This window comes from Prinia subflava, chromosome 5, assembly GCF_021018805.1.
Source record: "Prinia subflava isolate CZ2003 ecotype Zambia chromosome 5, Cam_Psub_1.2, whole genome shotgun sequence".
Lineage (NCBI taxonomy): Eukaryota > Metazoa > Chordata > Aves > Passeriformes > Cisticolidae > Prinia > Prinia subflava.
Genome location: NC_086251.1, coordinates 4,478,474 through 4,497,066, shown reverse-complemented (window position 1 = coordinate 4,497,066; position 18,593 = coordinate 4,478,474). Strand labels below are relative to the sequence as shown.

General features: G+C 54.1%; 2 protein-coding genes across 2 annotated transcripts; both read left to right on the top strand.

Annotated features, from left to right (window-relative positions):
• Positions 1-8,846: 8,846 nt before the first annotated feature.
• On the top strand, positions 8,847-10,913 carry LOC134550798 (mas-related G-protein coupled receptor member H-like). Its single transcript, XM_063397640.1, has one exon. The coding sequence runs from the start codon at positions 8,938-8,940 to the stop codon at positions 9,922-9,924; it is 987 nt and encodes a 328-aa protein (XP_063253710.1). The 5' UTR covers positions 8,847-8,937; the 3' UTR covers positions 9,925-10,913.
• A 2,327-nt stretch (positions 10,914-13,240) lies between these two features.
• On the top strand, positions 13,241-15,294 carry LOC134550543 (mas-related G-protein coupled receptor member H-like). Its single transcript, XM_063397282.1, has one exon. It carries the CDS (start codon positions 13,320-13,322, stop codon positions 14,229-14,231), a length of 912 nt encoding a protein of 303 aa, XP_063253352.1. The 5' UTR covers positions 13,241-13,319; the 3' UTR covers positions 14,232-15,294.
• The last annotated feature ends 3,299 nt before the right edge of the window (positions 15,295-18,593 follow it).

Here is an 18,593-nt window from a genome sequence, read left to right as displayed (position 1 = left end):
GTGTGGAGTGGGGCTGTCAGGGGAGAAAAAGCAGCCCTGGGTGGGTTCTGGGGTGTCAGAGCAGTCTGGAAGGTTCAGGAGAGGGTCCGAGGGGGTTGCAGTGGGTCTGGATGCCGGCAAACGCAGAGGACAGCAGAGCCTGACAGGGCACACTCAGAGTGGGGGAGCGGCTGCTGTGGGGAAACCTGTGGGATGGGATAGGATGGGGTGGGAATGGAGAGTGGGGTGGGAATGGAGGGCAGAGATGGGACAGGACAGGACAGGACAGGGCAGGACACGACAGAACAGGACAGGACAGTGCAGGGAGCATCTCAGCTGTGCTTCCTTAGGGTGAGAGCAGCTTTTGGCAATGATCCCAGAGCCCTGCCCGGAATGGGAGTTACTCCTGAGAAGCACCCGGCTGCTTTATCACCACTGCCGGCACTGCCGGTGCCACCAGCGCCACCAGCAGCCCTCTGCTGCTGGGGGGACCATGATCTCTGAGGGGAGAGAAAGGAGGAATGGTAGAAACCTGTCAGGAGAGGGAAGGCAGTCAGAGAATGGGACATTCTGCAGGGAAGGCATGTTTCTAATTAGGAGGAAATGAGCAGCCATTTGCAAAATATTTCGTTTGGAGCTTTTGACAAAAGTCACTTTCTCTGTAGAAAAAAAATCCCTGAAGACAAATAACTCTGAGAAAGTGAAATTCTTATGTTGCCAAAGATGCAATTTCCAACTCCCCTGTGACTGCACCGAGCCTTGGGAAGCAGCACCAGGACAGGGCACAGAGAGGGGAGCCAGGGGGACGGGAGTGGGGAGCTCCTGGGGATCTGGTGTCTTGGTTTGGGAAGACAGGGAAAAACTGACAGAACTGAGTTTCCCTTGGAATGGAGAATGTAAAAACCCCTTCTTTCCAAATTATTACAATTTTGCAATTAGGAGCTTTCAGGCAAAAAATGTGGGAATAGCAATAACAGTTGTTTACTAGGACTATTAAAGAAACCACAAATGCAGTAGTACAAAAAACAAACAAGCAAACAAACAAAAGTCTTAGAAAACCCTGACAGTCAGAGATACAACTTGACACCCTGCTGCTTGGGTGTTGGAAGTCCAAATAAATCTTCCCAGAGTTACAGATGTTGTTCTGTGGAGATGATCTTGTAGAAAACAAAAAGGGGTCCAGTGCTGGCGAGATGAGTTCGGTCTTCTTCCAAGGAGTCAGTGGAAAACCGGCTGCAGTAGTGTTTGGGACGGCTGGTTTTATCCTGGTGGAAAGGCTTTGGCTGCTCCCACTGAGTGGAGCTTCGCACAATAGGATGAAGGAATGCAATCACTCATGTGAGAGGCCTTGAATGGTTCATTCTCAGGCGCTGTCCCTTGGAGGAGGATGGGTGCAGGAGGAGAGGAGAACAATATCTCCCAACAGGTTTCAACACATGAAAATAGAATACATTTTTTTGGTTGTATTTTCCAACCCAAGACATCTGGGCACTTTCTCCTTCATGTGCCTGACCTGGGAGGAGCCGCTTTAGGAGATTGATCCCAAAGGAGCACGGGGTACCAGGAAGCGCCGCTGATCTGCACAGACCCCTTGGCCTGCTGCTGCCCCACTGGGAACAGGTCAGTGCAAGGTTTGCCCTCCTCCCTACCCCACCTCCCTCTCCTCCAGCAGCTGCTCTGCTCCTGCCACCCTCTCTGGTGACCGCAGGGCCCTCCCCAGCTCCCCCCTCCTCTGCCCTGCCCTTCCCTTCCGCATCCCCTGCTGAACATCCCAACCCTGCCACCTCCCTCTCCCACCCCACCATTTCCACTGCCCTCCTCCCCTCACATCTCACTTCTCCCCTCTGAATCCTTCCCACTGCAGGGAGCTGCAGAGGAGCCGCATGCTCCATCCCGGCATTCTCCAAGCACTGACTGCCCATCCACTCTGACCACAGCCAGGGGCCACATCCCACTGCCTGCCCAGCGTCCATCCATGGAGGTGACCACCGTGTCCCCATCTCCCGCCTCAGCCACTGAAGGGGACGATCTCTGTGACATAGATGTCACCAGTGTGGCCATACACAGTGTGACACTGCTCATCAGCCTCTGTGGGCTGGTTGGGAATGGGGCTGTGCTCTCCCTCCTCAGCCTGAAATGGCGTAACATTGGCATCTTTTTCCTGGCTCTTCTTGACTTCCTCTTCCTGCTCTTCACAGTCCCCTCTGCCCTCCTCTTCCTTGTGGAGGACCTGTCCTGCTCTTTTATCCTGCCCCTGCTGTACTTGAGTTTCCTTCTCCAGCTGCCATGGTCCTTCTGCTACTGGGCACTGTTCTGGCTGATGTTAATCAGCCATAATCGAAACATGTACAAACCCTGGATGCTCTGCTGCTGCTGCAGCCTTCCTGAGTGCCTCTTGTGCTTGATGGACACTGTCCACTACTGCATATTTCTTGCTCTCTTCATTGTCATTTATGTAATGCCATACCTGTGCCAATCACACCAGCAGGGGCACTGCAGGGCAGCTCTCATCTCCATGCACACCCTCATCCTGCTCCTCTTTGCTGCACCCATACTCAGTTTTCACACAATCAACTTCATTAAGGCCAAGAGGGGCTCCAATCAGCAGAAAACCAAGAGGCAAGACACGGTTATCTCCCTCATTGTGCTCTTCATTCTCCTTCTCAGCCTCTGCAATTTCCTGCTGCAGCTTGGCTACACCTTTGTGTCTTCTCAAGTTCTTTTCCTGCTCAGCTGCATCCTCAGCAGCATCAAACCCTTCATCTACTTCTTGGCAGGGAGGTGCTGGAGGCCCTGCTCCCTGAAATCCTTCCGGGTCTCCCTCCAGAGGGTCTTTGAGGAGCCACAAGAAAGCGCTGCCCACAGCAGTGACCCTGCCTTGGACACTGTGCTCTGAGCCTGCTGATTCCTCCTGCTGCACTCCTGAGGGCCCCTGGGACAGTGGCTGAGGGATTCCTTAAGTCCCCTGAAGAATAAATATCCAAAGTGTCACCGTCCCTGTGCTGGTGCATCCCCTCTCCCTTTCCAGGCCGTGCTGGGATCTCAGGAAGGCTCCGCAGGCCTCAGCGCTGAGGAGCAGCCCCTGGCGCTGGTCACAAACACCCTCTGCTCCAGGAGCTGCTGCTGTCCAGCCTCCTCTGGGGTGTATGAACAGCCTTGGAGATTGGTTTAATTCCCTGAATCCCTGTTCTCACCCTCCCAAAGCGAGGTGCTGCCCGAAGCGTGGCCAGGGTGAAACATTGCTGTGGCTGAGGGCCGTGGCCTGGGGCTGTGACCAGCGGTGCCAAAGGAGACCCTTGGGGCTCTGCTGGGCCCAGCAGCGCTGACCAGAACCTCCCTCGGAGCGGGGCCTCTCCCGGCTGGATCTCTCCTGTTCCCTGCCCTCAGGGATGCCCAAACACCCACAGATCCTAAACCCATCCCCACTGCTCGAGGCTCAGCCCTTGGCCCACTGAGGAGATGCAAACAGATCCAGAGTGAGCATTTCCCTGCCTCCAAGGGGAATTTCTCACAGGGACCCTGCACTGCCTCTGTCTCTGTGTGCACACACGTGTGCATCTGCTGTGGCACATGTGGGAGAAATGCTGCTCCCTCAGGTGTTGAAGGACCTGAGACATCTGAGTACCTCAGGCCTGGAAGGAACTATAGGGCATAAATGAGGTTAAATGCTGTTGAGGGTTCTTCCTCTATTGAATTGCTCAATTTAAGGTCTAACTGAAGTACTGTGAAGTGTGAGTGCAGGAAAGCTTTCAGGCCATTTTCCTTTTATCCTTACCCTCACTGTTCTTTTCTCACACACACAAACACACACACACACTTTGCTGTGCTGTTGCTTCAGATTAATCCTGGTTTTACTGATATCCTTGCTGGTGATTTTGTGCCTCCAGAAATTCTCCCTCTGCCCTGGCTTTGGCCTCTCCCTCAGCAGGCTCGGATGGTGCAGCTGCAAGGGAAGGGGAGTCCATGGTGCTCAGCACAGGCACCCCCTTCCAGGAGCAGGGTGACATCTGTGTCTGTCACCAGGGGCTCCATGGGGCATTACCCACCTCCCTGTGGCTTTGCTGAGGGCACTGAGCTGGGGGTGTCCAGCCTGGAGAGGGGAAGGCTTTGGGGAGACCTTAGAGCCCCTTCCAGAGCTGGAAGAGGCTCCAAGAGCTGGAGAGGCACTTTGGACAAAGAACTGAAGTGACAGGACAAGGGGGAATGGCTTCCACTGCCACAGAACAGGGTTAGGTGGAATATTGGGAAGAAACCGTTCCCTGTGAGGCTGGAGAGGCCCTGACACAGGTTCCCAGAGATGCTCTGGCCACCCCATCCCTGGAATTGTTCCAGGCCAGGATGGATGGGGTTGCAAGGAACCTGGTCTAGTGGCCAGGTTGGTAATCTGTCCCTGCTTGCAAAGGGGTGAGATCAGGCAAAAACAACCACAAATACTCCCAAGACTGAGGAGGATGAGGAGGATGAGCTCTGGTGAAGGGCTGCAAAGGGGACCACAGAACCCCAAAATCTGGTCTCCAATTGCTTTCATTCCACCATCAGGGGTATTGGCAGGAAGTAATGTGGGCTCTAATGCTGATTTTGCAGGCATGTCGTGTTGCAGTGTGCATTTCCCAGGACGCACAAGGCAGCATTGGGTGCGACACATTTCCCCCCGGGGAGACTTTTCCTGCCCGCTCTGGACTTCGGTGGTCTCGGCCGTTGCTTTTGGGGCGCAGAGATGTATCAGAGGCGAGACGGGTCTTGGGGTAAACTAAGGAGATTTATTACAGGTATAACTAAAGCATAACAACTAAAAGCTGGACCCCAAAGACAGGGAGCACGTGTCCCGCCGTGGGTTTTATAGACAGGGCGATACAAAGCAAACAACCATTGAGAATGCACGCAGGGAGGAGTCTAGGGCAGGGAATACAGAACTAGATCCAATGGGAATAGCAGAAGCAGTGTAATGATATGAAACAGCAAATGATATATCGAGTGAGGGAAGATTGGCAAGGAAGGTTCTAGAAACAGAGGCAGGGATACAGAGAATTGACACATAACAGCATGTATAATTTAAATCATAACACACAAATGAAATAGAAAGCTAGCCTGAAGACTCAAAGCAAAAATCCACACCACAACAATGTCGTGGTTAGACACTGGCCAAATGCCAGGCACCCAAAAAAGCCCTGTGCTCACCTTCTCTTGCTCTCAGCTGGGCAGAGGAGACAGAACCAAGAATTAACAAAGGGGCCCTGAGCTGAGATGATGATTGGGAGAAAAAACACCCTAAGTGTAAAACTTCGTTAAAATTTAACGCTAATAAGTAGATTTATTATTAACAGAGTCAGAGGATGATAATGAGAAGTAAAATGAAACTTTAAAACACCTTTTCTCCCCCCCCTCCTTCCCACCGACAGTGCAGGGAGACAGGGCATGGGGGTTTTGGTCACTTTGGCACTCCAGATCTTCTCTTTGCTCAGGGAGAGGAGTTTTTTCCTGCTCTGTCATGGGGTCTCTCCCACGGGATTCAGTTCTCCATGAGCTTCTCCAGTGGGGCTCTAAGCTCAGGAGCAGCACTCCTGCCAGAACTGCTGCAGCCTGAGTCCCTCCCCAGGGCAAACCTTCTTCTCAAAGCTGTTTCAGCGTGGGTCACTCTTCCACGGGGTGCAGTCCTCCAAGGACAGGCTGCTCTCGTTTGGAAGCAGGGCTCTCTTTCTGTGTCCAGGAGAGGGAGCCCTCTCTCTGCACTCATGTCTCCCACTGGATCACAGCTTTCTCTGGCAGGCACCCACTCCAGCTTGAGCACTGCTCCCACAGGCTGCGAGTGGATTTGTGCATCCCCTCTGCACTTCATGGACTGCTGCAGGACAGTTTGTTTCATCACAGTCCTCACTGCAGCCTGCAGAGGAATCCCAGCTGGGACGTTTGGAGCACTTCTTCCCCCTTGTTTCCATTCTCCTTGGTGCCACCACGTTGTGTCCCCTCACACGTCCTCACCCTCCCTCTCTTCTCTGACTCCAGGAAAAGCTGCTGCCCATGGGTGCCACTGCCAACAAATTGTCCAAGCTCAAAGATTCTTCCAGAATTCCGCAGTGCCCAGGGGTTGATCTCGCCCGGATTCCAGGCTGGGAAATCGCTCACCGTGTTTTCCCCACGGGCCAGACGACCCCGTGGGGGCAGTGCAGGCTGCTTTGATTTTCTGCTTAAATGTGTCCTCACCGAGGCGTTACCAACCTCTCCAGTGGTGCCAGCAGCGTGTCCATCTTCAGAGCCAGCACAGATGGGCTCTGGCAGACGTGGTGGAAGCTTCCAGCAGCTTCTCACAGAAGCCTCTTCCTGTGGCCCTGCACCGCTACCAAAAACCAGGCTGTGCCAAATCAGCACAGAGCACCTGATTGCTGTCCTTCCCTTGGGCTGGGGGAGCCTGCATCAGAATGAAAAAATGGGAATTGTTGGCTCAGTTGTGCTTCCTTGGGCCCAGGGCAGGTTTTGGCAGGGATCCCGGAGCTCTTCCCGGAAAGGGAGGTGTTTGTGACAAGCACCAAGAGGCTTCACCAGCACTGCCAGAATTCCAGGGCCACCAGCAGCACCAGCAGCCCTCTGCTGCTCGAGGGACCATGACCCCTCATGAAACCAAAATGAGAAATGCCAGAAAGAAATATTTCTAATCAGAAGAAAAAGAGGAGCCATTCTATTCTTCAAGTGGAGTTTTGACAAAACTCACTTCCTTTGTAGCAAAAAAAAAAAAAAACCCACGCAAAAAACCCCATCAAACCTAGCGAAGTGAGACTGTGATGTACCCAAAGACACCATTTCCTGCTCCACCATGATCCCACCAACGAACAACAGCAGGACGGGGCACGAGAGGAGCCAGCGGGACGGGAGTGGGGAGCTCCTGGTGGTCTGGGCACTTTCTCCTACATGTGCCTGAGCTGGGAGGAGCCGCTTTAGGAGATTGATCCCAAAGGAGCACGGGGTACCAGGAAGCGCCGCTGATCTGCACAGACCCCTTGGCCTGCTGCTGCCCCACTGGGAACAGGTCAGTGCAAGGTTTGCCCTCCTCCCTACCCCACCTCCCTCTCCTCCAGCAGCTGCTCTGCTCCTGCCACCCTCTCTGGTGACCGCAGGGCCCTCCCCAGCTCCCCCCTCCTCTGCCCTGTCCATCCCATCTCTATCTTGACATTGAAATCGGCCAAAATAAACTTTCTGTCACAATGGGAAGCATTTGAAGCAGCAATTCTTTACCTGCACAGGGCACACAGAAGGATCTCTCCTACATCTGTGTGTGTGTGCTGAGACTTTCCAACAGGGGTTTTATCCATTATAACCACACATAATCATTCATATGTGTTTCTTATCTAATACACAACCATTCCTTTCCTGGAACTCTTTTCCATGTGTCCTGCTCCTGCTGGAAGCCCTGTTCTGATCCTGGAGGATCATTCTGAGGGGTCTCTGGGGGTCACATTCCCTGAGTGCTGCGATATCAAAGGTGACCTTGCCTTGAACTTTTGCTTTGGCCATGCCCTGTTGCTCCTTGTTGCAGAACTTGCCCCAAACCACTGCAGATCTCCTCATTTGTTTCTCCACTGGCTCCAGCCACGTTTATCATCCTGTGTGCTCCTGAGGAGCCCATTGGAGCTGGGCTTCCCTCCTCCCTCCTGGGGCCTAGAACACTCTGGGCAGGAAGAGCCGAGACACTGCCCGGGTCCCCTGTGGAGTGGGGCTGTCAGGGGAGAAAAAGCAGCCCTGGGTGTGTTCTGGGGTGTCAGAGCAGTCTGGGGGGGGTCAGGAGAGGGTCAGAGGGGGTTGCAGTGGGTCTGGATGCCGGCAAACGCAGAGGACAGCAGAGCCTGACAGGGCACACTCAGAGTGGGGGAGCGGCTGCTGTGTGGGAAACCTGTGGGATGGGATAGGATGGGGTGGGAATGGAGATTGGGGTGGGAATGGAGTGCAGACATGGGACAGGACAGGACAGGGCAGGGAGCAGCTCAGCTGTGCTTCCTTGGTTCAAGGGCATGTTTTGGCAATGATCCCAGAGCCCTGCCCGGAATGGGAGTTACTCCTGAGAAGCGCCCGGCTGCTTTATCACCACTGCCGGCACTGCCGGTGCCACCAGCGCCACCAGCAGCCCTCTGCTGCTGGAGGGACCATGATCTCTGAGGGGAGAGAAAGGAGGAATGGTAGAAACCTGTCAGGAGAGGGAAGGCAGTCGGAGAATGGGACATTGTGCAGGGCAGTCATGTTTCAAATCAGGCGGAAATGAGCAGCCATTTGCAAAATATTTCATTTGGAGCTTTTGATAAAAGTACTTTTCTCTGTAGAAATAAACCCCGAAGATGAATAACTCTGAGGATGTGAAATTCTGATGCAGCCAAAGATGCAATTTCCGACACCCCTGTGACTGCACCAAGCCTTGGGAAGCAGCACCAGGACAGGACACGGAGAGGAGCCCGCGGGATGGGAGTGGGAACTCCATGTGAACTCTGCACTTTCTCCTTCATGTGCCTGAGCTGGGAGGAGCCGCTTTAGGAGATTGATCCCAAAGGAGCTCGGGGTACCAGGAAGCGCCGCTGATCTGCACAGACCCCCTTGGCCTGCTGCTGCCCCACTGGGAACAGGTCAGTGCAAGGTTTGCCCTCCTCCCTACCCCACCTCCCTCTCCTCCAGCAGCTGCTCTGCTCCTGCCACCCTCTCTGGTGACCGCAGGGCCCTCCCCAGCTCCCCCCTCCTCTGCCCTGCCCTTCCCTTCCGCATCCCCTGCTGAACATCCCAACCCTGCCACCTCCCTCTCCCACCCCACCATTTCCACTGCCCTCCTCCCCTCACATCTCACTTCTCCCCTCTGAATCCTTCCCACTGCAGGGAGCTGCAGAGGAGCCGCATGCTCCATCCCGGCATTCTCCAAGCACTGACTCCCCATCCACTCTGACCACAGCCAGGGGCCACATCCCACTGCCTGCCCAGCATCCATCCATGGAGGTGACCACCGTGTCCCCATCTCCCGCCTCAGCCACGGAAGGGGACGATATCTGTGAGACAGATGTCACCAGTGTGGCCATACACAGTGTGACACTGCTCATCAGCCTCTGTGGGCTGGTTGGGAATGGGGCTGTGCTCTACCTCCTCAGCCTGAAAATCCGTACTGCTGGCACCTTTGACCTGGCTTTTGCTGACTTCCTCCTCCTGCTCTTCACAATCCCCTCTGCCCTCCTCTTCCTGGTGGAGGACGTGTCCTGCTCTCCTATTGTGCCGCTGCTGTACCAGAGTTTCCTTTTCCAGCTCTCAGTGGTCTCCTACTACTGGGCGCTGATCCAGCTGATGTTCACCAGCAATATTGTGTATACAGACAAGTTCTGCAAGTTCTGCTGCCACTGCAAACTTCCCAAGCGCCTGTTGTGGTTGGTGTTCAGTGTCCAGTACTGGGCCTTCTTTGCTCTCTTCACTTTCATTCTTGCAGTGACAAACCTGTGCCCATCACACCAGCAGGAGCACTGCAGGGCAGCTCTCATCTCCATGTACGTCATCATCCTGCTCATCTTTGCTGCACCCATGGTAATTTCTAGCACAATTGACTTCATTGAGGCCAAGTGGTGCTCCAAGAAGCTAAAAACAAAGAGGCAAAATATTGTTGTCTTCCTCATGGTGGTCTTCATTGTCGTTCTCAGCCTCTTCAATTTCCTGCAGCAGCTTGGCTACACCGTTGTGTCTTCCCAGATTTTTTTCCTGCTCAACTGCATCCACAGCAGCATCAAACCCTTCATCTACTTCTTGGCAGGAGGTTTCCGGAGCCCCTGCTCCCTGAAATCCCTCCGGCTCTCCCTCCAGAGGGTCTTTGATGAGCAGGAAGAAAACACTTCCAGCTGCAATGAGGTTCTCCTAGGGACACAGGGGTCTGAGCCTGGTGATCCCTTCCCCTGCTCTGCTGAAGGACCCTGCCAGAGTGGCTCAGGCTTTCCTTGAGCCACCTGATCAAGAAATACCCACAGGATGCCCCTCCCTGTGGTGCTGGATTCCTGCAGGAGAAGGCAGCAGGGGCAGTGCCTTGGGTGATTTCTGAGGGATGCTCTGCAGGGAGCTCATTGGAGCATGGCTTTCCTCCTCCCTCCTGGATGCACATGGCTCCAGGCAGAGCAGCTGGGCTCAGTTCTGTTCCCCAGCTCTATTCCCCAGGGAAAGATCCTCCTTGCCTCAGCCCCAGGGAATGAACTCCATCTCTTCTGGCTACACACAGCAGTTTCCTGCTGTTTTCAGGGATCTCTTGCCTGCAAAGAATGTGACACCTTAAGGCCTGGGGACACACCCAGCACGGGGTGCTGCTCATTCCCCAAATCCCTGCGGGGCTGGTGCCTCTGGATGGCAGGAGAGGGGCTGGGATCACAGGGAGCATCCTTCCCCTTCTGTCTGGCAGAGCCGGCCCTGCATTCCCAGCTGATGGGGAGAGACACCAGGAAGGGCTGCAGAGCCGGGCAGGGACAGCAACATTCCCTTCTTCTTTCAGGGGAATTGGTCACATTCTTGAATTCCAGAATTCAATCGTTCTGAGTACAGGGCAGGGTCGATGGTGAACTCCACTGAAATCTTCTGCCTGAGGCCAAAAGGAATATGGAACATGGAAATTCCCATCCCGAGATGCTTGGACCACTGAATTTCACAGGAATTAGGGGGTTCTGCTGCTGTTCTGCAGAATGGGGTCATCCTGTGGTTCCCAGCATCCAAGTCCAAGGAAGCCCTGGAGCACCTCCATCCTCAACCTGGCCACCCTCGGGAGGAGCTGCACAGCGACTCTGCACAGCAGCCTCAGCCAAAATCCATCTTGTTCTCATGTTTGTCAACTTGTAACTTCTACTAAATTCAGTTTGCATTTATATCTGTTATTTGTTTCCAATGTGATAACTCCAAACCCAACATTTCTTGAATAAATAACATCCAGGCTTTGCTACAGAGCCTGTCCCTGCTGAACAGTGTCAAAAAATGGCTCATTTCTCACTTCCCACAATATTTATAGCTTTTAATACACTGCGGGTGTCTCTTAACTGAAAAAAGGCATGACCAGGTTCTACCCAGTGAGGGGGCTCAGATCAAGTAGAAGGAGAAGAGTCTGACCTTGTTTCCTCTCACAGCCTGGAGAACTTCCCCACACTGCACTCCCATCACCTCACACACCCCAGCTGCTGTCCCTGGGTCAGGATCTTCAGGAGTTCCCTGCAGTGGTCACTTGGGAAAGGGCAGCAAAGCCCCTGGGCTGAGCCCCAGCAGCGTCCGCAGCGGCTCTGTCCCAGCTCCTGCCACAGCCCCTGTTCTCCTGCTGGCTCCTCTTCTGCAGGGCTCTCACCAACAGGGAACCATTGCACAGCCTCTGCTGGGATCAGGGCTCTGCTGCTGATCTGCTCTTGGCTTTCCCCAGGAAAGGAGCAACAGGAGAGAGCCTCAGCAAGGAGACCGATGGCAAAGGGAGTTTGTCCCCATGTCAGCTTCCTCTTCCATTTTTAAAGCAACCCCAGTCCCAAAATCTTCTCATTTGAACTGCCTGAACTTGCCCCCTCTCTTTCCTGGGGTGGATCCTTAGAACCCTGCACTACAAATGTGCTGCTGAACTTTGATTTCTGGTTCAAATCTGATTTTGCCACTTGCATACCACAATTGCAGTGGTACTTCACCTTCACCTCCCAGTTCCTAAGAGCATTCTTGGAATAATAAATTCTGTGCAGGAGCTGGAGTGCAGGCACACAGCAGAGGGATGATTTAGGATTCCAGCAATGCCATTTCTTCTGTGAAGAGGTGAATCAATGCTGCTCTCTTGGCTTTAAGCCTTAGAAAGTCAGAGGTTTCATCTGAGTTATCTTCTACACTCCCTTGGCAGTCCCACAGCAGCCTGCAGTGAATTCCACGGAATTCCTAGACAGCTGAGGTGAGATGATTCCTACCCAGGCTGACATGGCTCAGGGATCTGGGATGCTCCTGCTGGAAATGGCCCGTGTGGTGGCCCTGGGAGCAGAACTGTCACCTCTCTGCCCTGCTGACACCACGTGTGTGTCCCCAGCTATGGAATCTCACATCCCCTCCCCAGGGCAATCCTTTCAAGGGCAAACACTTCATGATCCGTGTGCTGACGGGGCTCCAGGAGAGGGGAGAGGGACCTTGGACAAGGGGTACGGAATCCCACTGAGAGAGGGTGGGTTCAGATGGGATGTTGGGAAGAAATCCTTCCCTGTGAGGGTGGGGAGGACCTGGAACAGTTGCCCAGCAAAGCTGTGGCTGCCCCATGCCTGGAAGTGTCCAAGGCCAGGATGGATGGGGTTTGGAGCAACCTGGCATAGTGGAAGATGTCCCTGCTGGCAGAGGGACAGGATGGGATCAGGTACAAACATCCACAACTGCTCCCAGGACTGAGGAGGAGGAGGAGGAGCTCTGGTGAAGGGCTGGCAGGGTGTTCACAGCACCCTGGTCTCTGAGAGCTTCCATTGCATCATCCAGGGGATTGGCAGGAATTAGGGTGGGCTCTAAGTTCTGAAAAGCTGCTGCAAGCACCTGATTGCTGTCCTTGCCTTGGGCTGGGGCAGCCTGCACTGGAGTGAGAGAAATGGGAGTCCATGGCCCAGGGGTGCTGCCATGAGCCCAGGGCAGGTTTTGGCAACGATTCTGGAGCTCTTCCCAGAATGGGAGTTGTTTCTGACAAGCAGCCAGGAGCTTCACCAGCGCTGCCAGCACTGCCAGCATTACAGTGCCAGCAGCAGCACCAGCAGCCCTCTGCTGCTGGAGGGACAATGACCCCTCAGGGAAGGGAAACAGGGAATGGCAGAGACCTGACAGGAGACAGGGCAAGAGAGGAGCCAGTGGGACGGGAGTGGGGAGCTCCTGGTGATCTGGGCACTTTCACCTCCATGTTACTGAGCTGGGAGGAGCTGCTGTAGGAGACTGATCCCAAAGGAGCACGGGGTACCAGGAAGCGCCGCTGATCTGCACAGACCCCCTTGGCCTGCTGCTGCCCCACTGGGAACAGGTCAGTGCAAGGTTTGCCCTCCTCCCTACCCCACCTCCCTCTCCTCCAGCAGCTGCTCTGCTCCTGCCACCCTCTCTGGTGACCGCAGGGCCCTCCCCAGCTCCCCCCTCCTCTGCCCTGCCCTTCCCTTCCGCATCCCCTGCTGAACATCCCAACCCTGCCACCTCCCTCTCCCACCCCACCATTTCCACTGCCCTCCTCCCCTCACATCTCACTTCTCCCCTCTGAATCCTTCCCACTGCAGGGAGCTGCAGAGGAGCCGCATGCTCCATCCCGGCATTCTCCAAGCACTGACTCCCCATCCACTCTGACCACAGCCAGGGGCCACATCCCACTGCCTGCCCAGCGTCCATCCATGGAGGTGACCACCGTGTCCCCATCTCCCACATCAGCCACTGAAGGGGACGATCTCTGTGACATAGATGTCACCAGTGTGGCCATACACAGTGTGACACTGCTCATCAGCCTCTGTGGGCTGGCTGGGAATGGGGCTGTCCTCCGCCTCCTCAGCCTGAAAGGGGATAACTCTGACATCTTTCAGCTGGCTTTTTTTGACTTCCTCTTCCTGCTCTTCACTGTGCCGTCTGCATTTGTATTCCTGGTGGAGGACGTGTCCTGCTCTCCTATCATGCCCCTGCTGTACTTGAGTTTCCTCCAAAACCTCTCAGTGGTCTCTTTATACTGGGGGCTGTTCTGGCTGCCGCTCATCATAAATCTGGTGAATATTTTCAGTCTTTGGTGCCGCTGCAGCCTTCCCGAGCGTCAGCTGTGGTTGCTGTTTGGTGTCAAGTACTGGGCCTTCTTTGCTGTCTTCACTGTCATTCCTGCCGTGACATACACATGCCCATTACAAGAGCAGAAACACTGCCAGGCAGCTCTGATATCCATGTACGCCCTCATCCTGCTCCTCTTTGCTGCACCCTTGGTCATTTTTCACACAATCGACTTCTTTAAGGCCAAGTGGGGCTCCAAGAAGCAGCAACCCAAGAGACGCGACATCGTTGTCTTCCTCCTTGTACTCTTCATTCTCCTTCTAAGCCTCTGCTATCTCCTGCAGCAGCTTGGCTACACCGTTGTGTCTTCCCAGGTTGTTTTCCTGCTCAACTGCATCCACAGCAGCATCAAACCCTTCATCTACTTCTTGGCAGGAGGATTCCGGAGCCCCTGCTCCCTGAAATCCCTCCAGCTCTCCCTCCAGAGGGTCTTTGATGAGCAGGGAGAAGAAACTGCCCACAGCAATGAGGACTCCAAGGACACAGTGATCTGAGCCTGGTGATCCCTTCCCCTGCTCTGCTGAAGGACCCTGGCAGAGTGGCTCAGGCTTTCCTTGAGCCACCTGATCAAGAAATACCCACAGGATGCCCCTCCCTGTGGTGCTGGATTCCTGCAGGAGAAGGCAGCAGGGGCAGTGCCTTGGGTGATTTTTGAGGGATGCTGTGCAGGGAGCTCATTGGAGCATGGCTTTCCTCCTCCCTCCTGGATGCACATGGCTCCAGGCAGAGCAGCTGGGCTCAGTTCTGTTCCCCAGCTCTATTCCCCAGGGAAAGATCCTCCTTGCCTCAGCCCCAGGGAATGAACTCCATCTCCTCTGGCTACACACAGCAGTTTCCTGGTGTTTTCAGGGATCTCTTGCCTGCAAAGAATGTGACACCTTAAGGCCTGGGGACACACCCAGCACGGGGTGCTGCTCATTTCCCAAATCCCTGCGGGGCTGGTGCCTCTGGATGGCAGGAGAGGGGCTGGGATCACAGGGAGCATCCTTCCCCTTCTGTCTGGCAGAGCCGGCCCTGCATTCCCAGCTGATGGGGAGAGACACCAGGAAGGGCTGCAGAGCCGGGCAGGGACAGCAACATTCCCTTCTTCTTTCAGGGGAATTGGTCACATTCTTGAATTCCAGAATTCAATCGTTCTGAGTACAGGGCAGGGTCGATGGTGAACTCCACTGAAACCTTGTGCCTGTGACCAAAAGGAATATGGAACATGGACATTCCCATCCCGAGATGCTTGGACCACTGAATTTCACAGGAATTAGGGGGTTCTGCTGCTGTTCTGCAGAACGAGGCCATCCTCTGGTTCCCAGCATCCAAGTCCAAGGCAGCCCTGGAGCACCTCCATCCTCAACCTGGCCACCCTCGGGAGGAGCTGCACAGCGACTCTGCACAGCAGCTTCAGCCAAAATCCATCTTGTTCTCATGTTTGTCAACTTGGATCTTCTACTAAATTGAGTGTGTATTTATGTCTGTTGTTTGTTTCCAATGTGATATTTCCAATCCCAAAATTTCTTGAATAAACAACATCCGGGCTTTGCTACAGAGCCTGTCCCTGGTGAACAGTGTCAAATAATGGCTCATTTCTCACTTCTCACAATATTTATAGCTTTTAATACCCTGTGGATGTCTCTAGACTGAAAAAAGGCATGACCAGGTCCTACCCCAGTGAGGAGGCTCTGATAAAGTGGAAGGAGAAGAGTCTGACCTTGTTTCCTCTCACAGCCTGCAGAACTTCCCCACACTGCACTCCCATCACCCCACACACCCCAGCTGCTGTCCCTGGGTCAGGATCTTCAGGAGTTCCCTGCAGTGGTCACTTGGGAAAGGGCAGCAAAGCCCCTGGGCTGAGCCCCAGCAGCGTCCGCAGCGGCTCTGTCCCAGCTCCTGCCACAGCCCCTGTTCTCCTGCTGGCTCCTCTTCTGCAGGGCTCTCACCAACAGGGAACCATTGCACAGCCTCTGCTGGGATCAGGGCTCTGCTGCTGATCTGCTCTTGGCTTTCCCCAGGAAAGGAGCAACAGGAGAGAGCCTCAGCAAGGAGACCGATGGCAAAGGGAGTTTGTCCCCATGTCAGCTTCCTCTTCCATTTTTAAAGCAACCCCAATCCCAAAATCTTCTCATTTGAACTGCCTGAACTTGCCCCCTCTCTTTCCTGGGGTGGATCCTTAGGACCCTGCACTACAAATGTGCTGCTAAACTTTGATTTCTGGTTCAAATCTGATTTTGCCACTTGCATACCACAATTGCAGTGGTACTTCACCTTCACCTCCCAGTTCCTAAGAGGAATCATGGAATAATAAATTCTGTGTGTGAGCTGGAGCACAGGCACACAGCAGAGGGATGATTTAGGATTCCAGCAATGCCATTTCTTCTGTGAAGAGGTGAATCAGTGCTGCTCTCTTGGCTTTAATCCTTAGAAAGTCAGAGGTTTCATCTGAGTCATCTTCTACACTCCCTTGGCAGTCCCACAGCAGCCTGCAGTGAATTCCACGCAATTCCTAGACAGCCGAGGTGAGATGATTCCTACCCAGGCTGACATGGCTCAGGGATCTGGGATGCTCCTGCTGGAAAGTGGCACGTGTGGTGGCCCTGGGAGCAGAACTGTCACCTCTCTGCCCTGCTGACACCACATGTGTGTCCCCAGCTATGGAATCTCACATCCCCTCCCCAGGGCAATCCTTTCAAGGGCAAACACTTCATGATCCGTGTGCTGACAGGGCGCCAGGAGAGGGGGAGAGGGACTTTGGACAAGGGGAATGGCATTCCACTGAGAGAGGGTGGGTTCAGATGGGATGTTGGGAAGAAATCCTTCCCTGTGAGGGTGGGGAGGACCTGGAACAGGTTGCCCAGCGAAGCTGTGGCTGCCCCATGCCTGGAAGTGTTCCAGGCCAGGTTGGATGGGGTTTGAAGGAACCTGGTCTAGTGGACAGGTTGGTAATCTGTCCCTGATTGCAAAGGGGTGAGATCAGGCAGAAACAAACACAAGTATTCCCAAGACTGAGGAGGATGAGCTCTGGTGAAGGGCTGGAATGGGGACCACAGGACCCCAAAATCTGGTCTCCAATTGCTTTCATTGCACCATCAGGGGTATTGGCAGGAAGGAATGTGGGCTCTAATGCTGATTATGCAAGCATGTCCTGGTTGGGCACTGACCAAAAACCAGGCACCCAAAAAAGCCCTGTGCTCACCTTCTCTTGCTCTCAGCTGGGCAGAGGAGAGGGAAACAAGAATTAACAAAGGGCTCATGACTAGAGATGAGGACTGGGAGAGAAAACACGCTAAGTATAAAACTTGGTTAAAATTTACCCCTAATAAGTAGATTTATTATTAACAGAGTCAGAGGATGATAATGAGAAGTAAAATGAAACTTTAAAACTCCTTTTCTCCCCCTCCCTCCTTCCCACTGACAGTGCAGTGAGACAGGGCATGGGGGTTTTTGGTCACTTTGGCACTCGAGATCTTCTTCTCTTTGCTCAGGGAGAGGAGTTTTTTCCTGCTCTGTCATGGGGTCTCTCCCACGGGATTCAGTTCTCCATGAGCTTCTCCAGTGGGGCTCTAATCTCAGGAGCAGCACTCCTGCCAGAACTGCTGCAACCTGAGTCCCTCCCCAGGGCAAACCTTCTTCTCAAAGCTGTTACAGCGTGGGTCACTCTTCCACGGGGTGCAGTCCTCCAAGGACAGGCTGCTCTCGTTTGGAAGCAGGGCTCTCTTTCTCTCTCCACGAGCAGGAGCCCTCTCTCTGCACTCAGGTCTCCCACGGGATCACAGCTTTCTCTGGCACGCACCCACTCCAGCTTGAGCACTTCTCCCACAGGCTGCGAGTGGATTTGTGCATCCCCTCTGCACTTCATGGACTGCTGCAGGACAGTTTGTTTCATCACAGTCCTCACTGCAGCCTGCAGAGGAATCCCAGCTGGGACGTTTGGAGCACTTCTTCCCCCTTGTTTCCACTGACCTTGGTGCCACCACGTTGTGTTCCCTCACATGTCCTCACCCTCCCTCTCTTCTCTGACTCCAGGAAAAACTGCTGCCCATGGGTGCCACTGCCAACAAATTGTCCCAGCTCAAAGATTCTTCCAGAATTCGGCAGTGCCCAGAGCTTGATCTCGCCCGGGTTCCAGGCTGGGAAATCGCTCGCCGTGTTTTCCCCACCGGCCAGGCGACCCCGTGGAGGCAGCGCAGGCTGCTTTGATTTTCTGCTTAAATGTGTCCTCACCGAGGCGTTTCCAACCTCTCCAGTGGTGCCAGCAGCGTGTCCATCTTCAGAGCCAGCACAGATTGGCTCTGGCAGACGTGCTGGAAGCTTCCAGCAGCTTCTCACAGAAGCCACTTCCTGTGGCCCTGCACCGCTACCAAAACCAGGCTGTGCCAAATCAGCACAGAGCACCTGATTGCTGTCCTTCCCTTGGGCTGGGGGAGCCTGCATCAGAATGAAAAAATGGGAATTGTTGGCTCAGTTGGGCTTCCTTGGGCCCAGGGCAGGTTTTGGCAATGATCCCAGAGCTCTTCCCAGAAAGGGAGGTGTTTGTGACAAGCACCAAGAGGCTTCACCAGCACTGCCAGAATTCCAGTGCCACCAGCAGCACCAGCAGCCCTCTGCTGCTCGAGGGACCATGACCCCTCATGAAACCAAAATGAGAAATGGCAGTAAGAAATATTTCAAATGAGGAGGAAAAGAGGAGCCATTCAATTCTTCAAGTGGAGTTTTGACACAACTTGCTTCCATTATAGAAAAAAAAAAAAGATCCAACGTAAAAAACCCAATCAAACCAAATGTAGTGAGACTCTGATGCAGACAATGATGAAATTTCCTACTCCACCATGATCCCACCAACAAACGGCAGTTAGACAGGGCATGGG

Bases quoted from the DNA above. Each gene is read 5' to 3' on its own strand.
- LOC134550798 (XM_063397640.1), top strand. From the start codon at position 8,938: ATGGAGGTGACCACCGTGTCCCCATCTCCCGCCTCAGCCACGGAAGGG.
- LOC134550543 (XM_063397282.1), top strand. From the start codon at position 13,320: ATGGAGGTGACCACCGTGTCCCCATCTCCCACATCAGCCACTGAAGGG.